This window comes from Trichosurus vulpecula, chromosome 1, assembly GCF_011100635.1.
Source record: "Trichosurus vulpecula isolate mTriVul1 chromosome 1, mTriVul1.pri, whole genome shotgun sequence".
In the NCBI taxonomy this organism is placed as follows: Eukaryota; Metazoa; Chordata; class Mammalia; order Diprotodontia; family Phalangeridae; genus Trichosurus; species Trichosurus vulpecula.
This window is the reverse complement of record NC_050573.1, coordinates 183,399,949-183,413,333: the sequence shown is the minus strand read 5'-3', so window position 1 is coordinate 183,413,333 and position 13,385 is coordinate 183,399,949. Positions and strand designations below refer to the sequence as shown.

Below are 13,385 nucleotides of genomic sequence, written 5' to 3'. Positions count from 1 at the left end.
GGCCGCAACCTTAGCCCCAGTGCTTATAAGCTGAATTGGATACCTACTAGGTCAAGTTCTAAATTCTTTTATCCTAAGATTTAGGCCTTCTGAAAGGAGTTCCTTCAACTCCCTTCCCTTAATCCTTAAAATTTCTCAGCATTGTCACCCATTCTCTGGTGCAGAGAAAGGGTGTGCTATTCTTTTGTAAACTTCATCTCTCTACTTGTGCAAGACTTCCAGGGAAAGAATAGCCAAAAATTCAGGACTGAAGTTCAGGGCTAAGAGATGTGAACTTAGAATATCAATATGATGCTTGAAACCTTTTCACTTAAAAGATGGTGTCAGAGATGCTGGTTCTTTGCTCAGGCAGCACCTCACGGGAATATCTTCACGTTGGGGCACAATCATGTATCAAGGGTGTGATCCTTAACCTTGTAGATTCAGAAACTTGATTTTTTTAGGTCCTCCAGGAATGATCAGATTTTAGGGGAAAGCTAAAGAACCTTGGAAGAGGCTAATTCATAACTGAGAATTCCTGTTTATAAGTTTATTACAAGAGGTGCCTGAGGATTGCCATTGGACCTCTGTTTGAGGTGCTTGATTCTGATTTAAGTTTACTCAAGAAAACAAATTTTAGCTTCAAAAGGTTGCTTCATAGACTTTAAGTCAGAAGATCAAGATTATTTTAAGGCATTGTAATGCTAGAGTAAATTAATTGCCCTTTTCCACTCTAGAAAAAAATTTATTTAAAAATTGTGAACATTTGTTCACAGTGGATCACAGAGCTTGAGACACACTGAAAACTTCTTGATCTTCAGCTTGCCTTTTTCAGGACTCCATGCAGACTGCCACCCTTCTGTTCTGACAAATTACCTTGAACATGTTACAATTAATTAGATCACAGTTTATCATAGTGTTTGGATGGAAACTTGGGAGTCATCCTAGTCCCTTGCAGAGGTTTGGGAGACACCAACCTCTCTTAGGGTGGGATATTGCTACAGCAGGCTAATCTCATCCATTTTATGCTGATTTAATTTTGCCTTTAATTTCAAAAGGTGACATTTTCTGACTTTGTTTCCATATTTGGGACTATAACAGGCTTGAGCTGCTAGCCTCTGCTGCAGTAACTTCAGAAGCTGCTTGCAAAGTGGCAGGGTATAGTGGAAAGAGTGCTGCACTTAACGTTAGGAAGACCTGGGTTCAAATTCTACCTCTGTCAATAGCTGTGTGACGATGAGCTATTCTCTGTGAGCCTTAATTTGCTCATCTACAAAATGGCCATAAAATGAGGTTGAAGCTACCTCTCTGTGTGGGTCATGAGGCTCCGGTGAGATAATGCACATGAAGCTATTTGAAAACTAAAGTGTTACGTAAATGGAAGCTGTTCTAATTTGTACTAGCAGAGTTCTCTGGAGGGAGGACTAGAAGAGAAGGAGTTCTCTTACATTCAAAAGGATAACCCTTTTAAGGTGTGCTAAAAGGCACTGGAAAGATCCTGAGATTATAAAGCTGAAAGGAACCTCATGGTGATGATGAGTATGTAGAAAGTAAGGAGCGACTGAAGGATTTTGAGCAGAGGAGTAACTTAACTAGAGCCTGGTTCAGTGAAAAGAATGCTGGATTTGGATTGAGAGGACCTGTCCTCAAGTCCTGGCTGTTGTACTTAATACACATGTGACTTTGAACAAGTCACTTAACTTCTCTGTGAAGTGAGGGAGCTGGATTAGATGACCTTTAAAAATCCTTTCCAGCTAATCATATATATTATGTATGTGTGTATGTATGTATGTATATAGAAGATTAATCTCATATTTGTACGACGTGGTTTAGACAAGGGAGAGAGTAGAGGTAAGAAGACTGGCTAAGAGCCTTTTTCTTTTAAATGATCTGGGCAGATAGAAATAAGTGCAAGGAAAATGCCAGTGGAAAAAGGAGGAAGGGCTTGGGTAAAAGAGATGACTGAAGTAAAGTCTTGGGAGTTAGCAACTGGATGTGGGAAGTTGAGGAGATAGAAGAGGTAAAAATAACAAATATTGGTGCCAGTTACAGAAATAGTGAAGTCAGAAAGAGGGAAAAAGATTTTGGACATTTTGGGTTTCAGGTGCCAGTGGAATAGCCACATGGAGATGCACTATAGGCACCTTAGAAATGAGGATTCACTCAACCGCTGGGGCATTGCCTGAATGAGTTGTAACACTTACTTAGTGCTCCTTTAAAATATGTCCACGATCTGGTGTGCCAAATTTCAATTTTAATTGGATAAGTGTAGTCAGCAAGTACTTATTAAGTGTCTATAGGTTTGTATTGGGATATGGGGATTCATGTAGCTACAGTCTCTTCTAATAATATTAATAAAAGTCATAGTATTTATCACTTTTGAGATTTGCAAGATATTTTACACTTGTTATTTCATTTGATCCTCACAATAGCCCTGTGAGGTAGGTGCTGTCATTATTCCTATTTTACAGATGAGGAAGTTGAGAGAGTGTACATCTACCCTGAGAATAATGCTGCTAATTTAGATCTCTACATAATTGGTCAAAGCTTTTATGCAATTGTGTACCACTTGTTAAAGCTATTAAAAAAATGTATATATATGTATGTATATATACGCGCACACACACACACATATGTCTTTAATAATAATTGTTTTCTTCTTAGATATGAAGATACATGGGCTGCCCTTCATAAAAGAACAAAGGAGTGTGCAAGTGCTGGAGAGGTAGAGAATTTGTTCTTCTGGGGGGTTTTAGCCTATAAGTGATGAACTTATTTAAATGCAGAATGCTTCCGCTAAAATGTCTTACATAGAATTTCTGAAATGGAATTTAATAAATTATGATAAGCCTCTCTGAACAAAGTTCATTTTCACAATCTCCAAAGTCTCTCTGGGATGTAAACTAGTCTTTGTTGGCTTAAAGAATTTTTACTTTCGGGGCAGCTAGGTGGTGCAGTGAGTAGAGCACTGGCCCTGAAGTCAAGAGGACTTGAGTTCAAATCCAGCCTCAGACACTTGACACACTTACTAGATTTGTGACCTTGGTCAAGTCACTTAACCCCAATTGCCCTGCCTTCCTCCCTGCAAAAAAAAATTTAAAAAAAGAGTTTTTACTTGTTCCTCAAGGTTCCAGACAAGTATTTGGCTTATCTAGATACAGTATCTGTGACAGTCTGGTTCATAGGACCAGCATTATGTGTAAACTTAATAATTGTTATTGATTTAGACCTTCCAGTTCAGAATTTATTTTAATTTGGACACAAGTTTATCTTTGCTTATTCTTTACAAAAATGAAAAGAAAGTAAACAATGTAAACAAAGGGATCATGTCCAACTTACTTGAAAGAATACTATTTTCAAGCACTTTAGAAACATTTACATATGATGTACTTAATTATAATTTTTTTAATATAAGTTCCTAAAATTTTGTACTTACTGTCTTTGTTAGCCTAATTAATGTACTTGAAAGTATAAAAATCTTTTCTTAAAAAAAAAAACCTATGCCTGACTTCTAATTTAGACTGCTTGCCCCCACAGTCCACATTAGTGAGTTTAAATTTAGTTGCAGCCTTCTTTTCGATCTCATAGGTATTCATGGTGAGAAATGATGATAAATATTAGCGACAAAATATATTTTCTTTAAATTGCATATACTGTTGATACACTTATAATGTCTAAAGTATTAAAATTTCAAATTAAGTTATATCTGAAGACAAGGATCTTTTATGCCTATGTCTAATCAAAATTGCCAAAGCACGGCTTAAATTACTTCTTGAAAATATAATAGCCCATACCCAAATTAAAATGTTCTTTGTGATTTATTGCTGTTATTTTAATTATCTCAGGAGGATTCAGTGTATTATACCTGAAGATGGTGGTACCACCAGAATCACAGAATTTTGGAAATAAAAGGGACTTTTGGTGGTGATGACACATATCTGGTCTAATCTTGTTATTTTACAGAAATAGAATATTTCTTTCACAATTGGACACTCCTCTCAAATTTTGTAGCATTCAACTACCGTTTGGAATTTCACCGTTTGGAAAATGTATGTTTAGTGGAGAATTCTAGAAATGTCAGTCTGCTTTAACAAATCATGCTTTTATTTGTAACATTACTCACTCTTTGAAGAGTAATTGCTCCAAATGCTATGTCAGGATTACATTTATTAAGAATTAAGCTAAGAAATATCAGGAAGAAATACAGGTGAGCTCCCCACCACAACTCCCCAGAAATCTAGAAAATGTACTAGACCAAGTCTTAAAGTGGAAATCTTAGAAAAAAAATCAATGAAGTCATTTTTCCAGCATAGGTCCTCATAGGGAGATAGATGAGACAGCATTTACAAACACTGGGGATAGCAATCTTGAAGAGCATGCCAACAGAGGAGGAGGCTGCGCACCAGGGCAAAAAGAGGTTCCACATCCAGCACAGACAGGCCTAAACTTGTTCAGGGAGCAAGAATAGCTGTCAGCTGGAAGACCTGTTGCTCACTACCCAGTTCTGTGTCACAGACCCAGCGAGGACTAAGGCAAGGACCTGCACCTAGGGATAGTGTTGTAGGGTAAGAAGCTGTCATGGACCCTAAACTGATTACTGAACAAGGAGTAACTCCAGAAGCAAGAAGCTGTTGTGTAACTGACACAGGGAGCAAAGCACAGTGGCAGAGGGCCTCGGTTCTAGCTTGCAGCCAACACTGAAGATTTCATGCAATAACAAATTAAGGAATCCCAAACTATAGGGGAACCTGCAATTCTGTCACTCTGAACTAGCAGAGTTTTCCAGCTGGCTGATAGTAACTAAGTCTAGTAGTAGTGCAGTGGAACTCCAACCAGGGGCAAGACCACAGGTGTGTTTCTTAGACCCAAACCCAGTTCAAGAGCTTAGCTCAGAACACAAGGGAATTAATCAGACTTTGCCCTGGATCAGACTACTTCAGGAGCAGTGAAAATTTCAGTTCCCCAGACTGAGCTGTCCATGAGATCCTGGAATAAAACTAGATTTAATACTTGAAAAAAAATAGCAGGATCAGCCCAGACATTGTCTTCAGAAGTGTGATGCATATGACCCTGGGACTGAAAGAATAAGCAACAACAACAAAAAAAAAATCCCATCATAAAAATCTGTTTTTGTGACAGAGGACACTCAAGATACAAACCTGGAAGAAGAAAATGACTAAAATGTCTACAAGAAAAGCTTCAAAAAAATACAGCTTACATACAAATTCAACTAGAATTCCTAGAGGAGGTGAAGCAAAAAAAATAATCAAGAGTTTAATATATTTTTAAGTGTGAAATGGGAGCACTAGAGGAAAAGATGCAAAAAAGGGGGCTATGGAAGGAAGAATTGAAAAAGGAATTAGCTTGGCATAAGAGGTACAAAACTTTACCCATCACTTAGCATAGAGCCCTAGCACTAGCATAAAGTAAGTGATTAATAAATGTCAGTTGACTGACCCAATTAACAAACTACCTGAAAATGAGAATAGATGAAATAGAAGTCAATAATTTGCAAGAGATAGTAAGATATAGTAAAAACAAGTCAGAAGACTGAGAAATAAAAGTAAATTAAGGTATCGCATAGCAAAAATAACTGACCTGGAAAACAGTCTGAGGAGAGATAATTTAAGAATCATTAGGCTCTTTGAAAGTCATGATGAAAAATAAACCTAGACATCATTTTTCAAAAAATCTTAAAAGAAAACTGCAAAGATTGCTTAGAACCAGGGGGAAAATGGAAATGAAAGAATCCACCAGTAACTTCTGGAACAAAACCAGAATATGAAAATTATCAGGAACGTTATAGCCAAAATTTTCAAAGTCAAAGAAAAAAATATTTCAATTAGTCAGAAAGAAAGAATTCAAGTATCAAGTAGCCACAATCAGGATCAGACAAGATTTAGAATTCAAAGGTTGGAATATGTTCCAGAAGGCAAAAAAAAAGAGTAATTTACCCAGCAAAATTGACTTATAATGCTACAGGTGGAAAAATGTATCTTTAATGAAATAAAGGACTTCCAAGAATTCATGAGGAAAAGATCAAAGCCGCATGGAAACGTTAAAGGGTAAACACAGGAACAAAGAGAAACATACAAAGATAAACTTGAATGAACAATTATGAGGGAACAAACAAGAATGAAATGGTGATTCTAATATGGAGGGATGACACATTTGTACCTCCTGAATCCCATCATCATCAGGGGTCATAAAGGCAGTTTAATTAGACAAGGCCTGGAGTAGTTCTATTATGTCTTGATGAGCTTGAGAAATGAAGGGAAAGAGAAGGGAAGAAGAATATGTTAGGGGGTGGGGTGAAGGGGAGTCAGGGAAAGGAAATTTAGGGAAAATTATCTCACATAATCAAATTGTACAGGTAGAAATCTACACAAATAAGGTTGGGGGGAGCTGTTGGCACTTGAATATCACTCTCATCTGAACTGGTCAAGAAAAGGAAGAACACAAATACAGCTTGTTATAGTAATACATTTCATTCAAAAGGGAAATAGGAGGGAAAGGGGAGAATTTAAGAGAGGCTGGATTAAGGGAATGATTATTCTTAAGTATAACAAACTCAGTATTTAATAATCAAAATATTTGTAGCTTTTTTGAGGTGGCAAAGAATGAGAATCTGAGGGGCTACCCATAAATTGAGGAACTGATGCATGAATTGTGATATGTAAATATGATGAATATTATTGTGCTGAACTCTTTGTCAGTGTAATTACCCCCATGATTCGAGGACTAAAGATGAAACATGCTACCCACCTCAGAGGTGAAGGACTCAGAATGAGATAAATCTTTTTGGGCTTGATTGACTATACATATTTGTAATGGGTTTTGTTTTTCTTGTGTTCTCAATTGGTGATGATAGTGGCCGGGGTGGAGGAGAGAATGGGAGAATGAGAAGGTAGATTTTGACTATAAAAACACAATAATGTACTTTGAAAAAATTGTTCATCTAAGAGATTATGCTCCTCAAATGAGCAGCCAGCTTTATTCTCAGGCCTTAGCAGCCTAAAGAAGAGGCATTGTGGTATAGTAGAAAGAAAGCTAGATTTGGTGTTAGAGGACCTGGGTTCAAACCCAGCTTTGCTGCTTAACATTTCTGTGATCTTGAGCAATTCACTTAACATCTCTGGTCCCAGATTTCTACATCTGTAAAATGAAGGATGAATCATTTCTAAGGTCCCTTCCAGCTCTAAATTCATGAACATACTATGCTTAAACAGAATCTTCTGACGCTAAAGCAGAATCTGGTGCATGTGCTAAAAATATGGAAACCGTATCAGCTCATTGGAAAATATCAGTGTAAGTTAAGAGACTTGCTAGGATAGGACATGTCAGTGTGTCTTTGGAATATGACAATTTAAGCCTTTTTCAGTTTTACTTGCATGTGGTAAATATGTTTCCAAAAGTTGTATGTAAAAGATAGTTTCATAAATTCAGTTACTTTCTAAATGAACTAGAGGAACTTACTGTTAAAAAAGAAACAATTATTCCTTTTGGGGAGGGGATAAATTTGGATGTTCAAATATATGGTTTGCTTAAGGTCGGGTACATTTGGAGGCAATTTCAAGGTCCACCCCTTAGATTTCTTTTCTCTTGATTGAGCTCCTTTGGAATAAGCAATAATTTGAGGTTTCCTGCACTGCCTATTAAGGATGATCACTTCAATAAAAGAGAATTATGTCAGTTTCTTTCTGAGCAGGATGATGTCACCCTTAGTTAGTGTAAAGACAATGACATTGGACAAAACTATGGAAACTATTGTTTTTTTAATAGTTAAAATCTGTGATATGTCTCTTATGTATTGCAGCGAGTGGATACTGAAGTGGTGATGCTTTCAGTACACTGGGAGAAAAAAAGGACAAGTTTAATAGAGTTGCAAGAACAGCTCCAGCAGATTCCAGGATTGTTAGCAGATCTAGAATCTGTAACTGCGAATTTGAGTAAGTTTTCTCTTTTTCTACATATTCCTTGCAGGAACCAAAATGATCAAGGCAGAAACCTGATTGAATTTCACTAATCTTTTGGAGTATAGTAGAGCCTTGATTAAGTAAGAATGTTTGAGGAATGAAATGTTCGGACTAATTTAAATTATTATTTAATGGTGAGTTCAGCTGAAAAATCTTTATTTCAACATTTGTTGAAAATATTTTCAAAACACAGTAGTATGCTTTACTGTCTTAATTCAGTACAACAAAAATAATTTAATCTTTATTTGATGATAGAGGTTCTTGCATTACCTCAGGATTGTCATTATAAACATCAGTTAATATTGTAGTGATACAGTATTGATGTGGCATAATAGTTGATATGTAGAAAATGGTGTTGAATGTATGCTGATCCTAGGACGTATCCTGAAAGTTGCTTCTTTTTATTAGATCCTTCTTCGGAATTTACTTTCTTGGAATCAGCTTTTTCTTCCTCATGGTGGAGTAGTAGAGAAAATTTCTGGTCATCTGAGGGTTTTACGTCTAATTGGGCTTTAGTAAATCAATGTTCATTGCATTGAGGTATAAAAATAGTGTGTTCTTAAGGTAACTTAAGCTAACTATCTATAGCTATCTATATAGGCATACATATCTATACCTATATATTTATATCTCTGTGATTTCGATTTGATCATCCTGTCTGTATTCTTTTCTATTTGTTAAGAAAATTGTTTTCATATTTAACATTGCCGGATCTTCATACATTTTAGAATCATATTGATTTATTCAAGAATTGAAATTTAGAGTAGCTAACTAGTAGCTGCTGATTACATTTGTAATATTGGTGGGATGAGTGGAAAAGTAGGAGTCACTACCTTGTTAAATTTATTTTACACTTAGAAAACCGTATGTAATAGAAGTTCACAGATTCCTATATAGTCTTCTTTGTTATTGTTTGTTGCTAATTATATTCATAATAAAAATCCAATTTAATTTTAAAAGAGAAGGAAAAAAGAGATTATTTACACAAGAGGTTATTTACACTCTTTTCAGCTAATGTGACCAAAAAACTGTTAGGTAGAGTATAAAAATAGATTATACTCACTCTAGTACCCTAGAATCTACTTGCTTGATTTATATACAATTTCCTTATTCTTTAAAAAGGAAATTCAGGCAAGAAGATAATTTAATAAGTCATTAAATGGCCTTTTAAATAGTCTATGATTAGAATTAAGAAGTTGTATTCAGACACTAGAAATGCTTCTTATTAGAGAATATGATTTTCTTTCCTTTTGTGAAAGGTTATGTTTCTACTCTCCTTAAACTCCAAGTCAGTAAATTTTCAGTTCATTAGAATACTCTATGGTCAATAAGACAAGTAAGGAAGCAGTATTTTCATTATAGTTGTCTTTAGTCTGTGAGCAGTAGCATGTGTGGATTACATCCAAGATGAAGTGGCAGCTCATTGTGCCTTACTGCACTAGGATTCTGTTATTTTTTGGATGAGATGTGAAAGGAATCATGTTGAAGTTCTTTGGAGAACTTTAAATTTAGTTTACTACTTGCAAAGAGATTGAAAATATATCCTAGAATGGTTTTCACATTACTTCTCCTCTCTGAAGAATGAGAAAGCAAAGTATACCTGTCCCTGTTTTTGTTTTATTTTTTTTAGATCAGTGCTGTCCAAAATGCGGCCCATGGGCTGTATGCACCTGCAGTGCAATTTATGCAGCCCTCCTACAAGCATAGATATTTACATAAATGCTTTAGTAAATGTAGCTGAGCTATCGTAGAGCTCTCACTAAAATGGCAAATCAAAATATATTATCTATTATTTCAATAAAAACCTGAGGTTGGATAGCCCTGTTTTAGATGATAAGCCTTGAGAAGTTAAACAATTCTCCTCAGGTCCCATACATAGTAAGCATCAGAAGTAGAATTTGAACTGTGGTCCTCTACCCCAAAGTCACTGTTCACCCTAATCTCAGAAAGGTTAAATGACTTCTCCAGGTTGAAATGCCAGTAAATGTTTGAGGCAGAATTTCTAGGTATGCCAGACTGTAAGTCCAGTGCTCTATTTACTAGACCATATTAACTCTCAAATACTATTATGAAATACTCTTATGAACAAAGTATGTCATTTCTGCCTTAAATTGATGCTAGTGTTATTTTCTGTAGTCCATGGTAGGCATTTCTTGGTGAACCAATTTCAATTCCTTTAAAAAAAAACTTAATGTCCTTTTGGTCTAGGTCAATATTTATCAATGCTATTAACTTGAGTTTACTCGTTGGCATTTTAAATTATTACCACTTGTGGTTATTAAAATAATATGTTAATATTATTTTAATATTATCTTATATTTACTAGTGAGGAACTACCTTTCATGTATCTATGGCAGGTAAAAATAAGTACCTTAAAAGACACATAATTTAATCTAGAAATAGCTAATAGGGAAATGTTTTGAAAATTTAAAAATCTTGACCATCTTAAATTCCTTGGAAAAACATACTCAAATGGAAAGTTTTACCATAACCAAATTGAAGTGTATGGTCGTATTGCCAATGTGATAGTCACAGCACTGACGTCGGCTATGAATATGCTGGCATAGTTCTAAATCGCGAAATATAACGGACTCTATGTGAAAGACAGAACCAAAACATTTATTCAAACACCAGAAAGCCAAATCCATCATAGCAACAAAGAAATCTATACACAATAACAATGCGGAGGGCACCACCATCCCCAAGCCTCCCTCTGCTAGGGCCTTCCTACAAATGAATACTCACAGCTAGCTGCCTGCTTCCTCTCTCAGCTCTTAACTGCTCTGACCAACTTCTTCTCCTCTTCTTCCTGCTCCACCCCTTCCTTTTCTACTGGTTCAGCAAGCTCCTCTCACCACAGGCTCATGTGACTCTGGCTCATGTGACTTAGGCTTCCATGTGACTTAAATAGGTCACATAGGACTAGTAATGGATTGGGAAAGATCTTCCTGTTAAGCAAAAGTACAGCAAACAATACTTCGGCCCCAAGATCTGAACTATCCATTACATAGGTCAATGGGGCAACTGGTGTCAACAGAACTTTACAACAATATAACGGGGATAACACAAAATCAGTACATAAAACAATATCTTAAGATGGGGCTTGAGCACAAGCACCCCATTATTCCCCCTTCAAAAGAATGGGGACCACAATCTTGGGGTAAGGGGTGAAGGCCTCTTCTTCCATAGCTACTTTCTGCTGAAATTGGACATAGAGCTGTGCCTGCCCCAAGAGGTTCCATTTGAGAGGTCAGTTCTTTAGATAACTTCCAGAACTTGGTTAAAGCTAGGTGACGCATCACAGTCATGGATAGGGGGTGACATCTGGCTTAAGTGATCAGGCATCTGCAAGTGGAAGGTATAAGCCTGCAGGAAACAAATTTAGCAAACAAGTTTAACAGACAAAAAGCCAAAAAGAAACAAGGAGACAGTAACCAGAAGCAGGGTAGATATAGGGTCAGCCATGCTTCTGGAGTCCATGAACCCGCTATCATAGCCTTATTCATGGCAGAATATATGAATGAAGGGTACAATTTCGTAATCATCGTCTCCTGAATAAACCACAGTTCCAGTATTATCCTTACTATGTGCTATAATTTCCTCAGCCTTTGGAACATCGTCCGGCTTCCATTTTACCCATACTTTAGCTCTGAATTTTATTCTGTCAGTAGACCCAAACCCTTCAGTTCCTCTGACAGTTATTTTGGAAGGAGGGTTAATTTTCACAAGGGGTATTGTTTCTCAAGGAATAATAATCACTTGAACTATTCTATCATTTTTACAAAACTGGGTTCTTCAGCTAAATTTTGGAATGTCATAATAATTTCTCCATAATAGTTAGAATCTATCACTCCAGCCAGTACAGGTATTTCTTGAGCTACTAATCCTGATTTAGGTAATATCCACCCAAAATTATTTTTAGGGACTTTCCTACATATTCCAGTAGAGATTTTTCTTATTTCTTTTCCATCCAACCAAAAGTCTTCTAAACAACATAAATCATATCCTGCCAAACCAGGTGTTCTTGGATCTGGTGCTGGGACTTCTTGCCTTATAGTCCAGTACTCAATATTTGGGATCTTATGTGTTTGCTGTTTTCTAATTTGCAGATTTGGGGTCATCATTCTGGCTAGAGGTGTACTTTCTCCCAATGGTCTATTATTCAAATTACGTGAAGTAGTGAACAAGTCATCTTTCCAATGTTGATATGGATTATTAGAACTTAACTTCCTTAACTGCTCTTTCAATAATCCATTCATTCTTCCAATTAACTCAGATGCTTGTGGATAATATGGAATATGATATATCCATTCTATATTTTTTAATATACAATATCTCTTCATTTCATCACCTTTGAAATGTGACCCATTTTGCTAGTACTGGATCATCAGCTGGTATTAGAGTAGGGACAGTATGTTGAGTAGCAAACTTTGCTAGTCAGTCAGCATGTGCATTGTATTCACATTCTGGCATGGTGAGGGCCACATTAGCATCTACATGGAAAACTGACAAACTAGTAACCAAAGATGTGTCCCATATATCTTCCCATAATTCTTTGCCCCAAACTTGTTTGCCATAAATTTCCCAATTTTGATTTTTCCACATGGGCATCCAGGTAGCTAACCTATTAGCTGCCACCCATGAATCAGTGAATATGTGACACTGTTCTTCTCTCTCTGTATTGACTACTTCCACCTGTCTCAGTACTTTCCAAAGTCCACCTAGTACATGGGTTATAGGCTACCGCTTTCCAGTGTCTTTTGTGGCCCAAATATTTTGCTGTCCCAGCAGTAAACCATGCATGTTTCTTTCGTTCTTTGGTTAATCCATCACATCCCTCATTCCATTTTACCATGGATTGTACCAACTGTTGCTTTGGTTCAGGGGGTGTATCATTTCCCTAAGTGTCTATGTTTGCTATAGATTCATATAGAGTGGAAACTCCACTTTTGCATGTTTTAGATCTATTTTGAATATACCATTTCCATTTAATTATGCTAGCTTCTTGTGCATGACCAATTCTATGAGAAGCTGGGGTACTATTACCCAGGTCATAATCAGGATTCCTGGCCTTAATATTACCTCATGGCCCAGAGTTAGTTGTTCAGTCTCTACCAAAGCCCAATATGCAGCTAACAACTTCTTTTCAAAGGGGATGTATTGAACTTCAGATGAAGGGAGTTTCTTAGACCAAAATCCTAAGGGTACATTTCAGCTTTGTTGTTTTTGCCATAAACTCCAGTTTACGTATTCATTCTGTACAGTCACTTGTAATTTCACTGGGCCACTTTGCATAAGCCATAAATCTAGGGCCAATTATATAGCAGCCTTGGCTTCTTGAAAAGCTTTACTCTGCTCAAGTCCCCAATCAAATTCATATTTTTTCCTGGTAACTTTATATAAGGGTTTCAAAATCTATCCCAGATGCGG

At 36.5% G+C, this 13,385-nt stretch overlaps 1 protein-coding gene across 1 annotated transcript in view; it reads left to right on the top strand.

Annotated features, from left to right (window-relative positions):
* DTNBP1 (dystrobrevin binding protein 1) overlaps positions 1-13,385 on the top strand; it is a 199,663-nt gene that overhangs the window by 44,202 nt on the left and 142,076 nt on the right. Inside the window, exons 4-5 of the mRNA XM_036742061.1 lie at positions 2,644-2,704; positions 7,796-7,928. Coding sequence (XP_036597956.1) covers positions 2,644-2,704; positions 7,796-7,928 — 194 coding nt within the window. The remainder of the gene's footprint in view (positions 1-2,643; positions 2,705-7,795; positions 7,929-13,385) is intronic.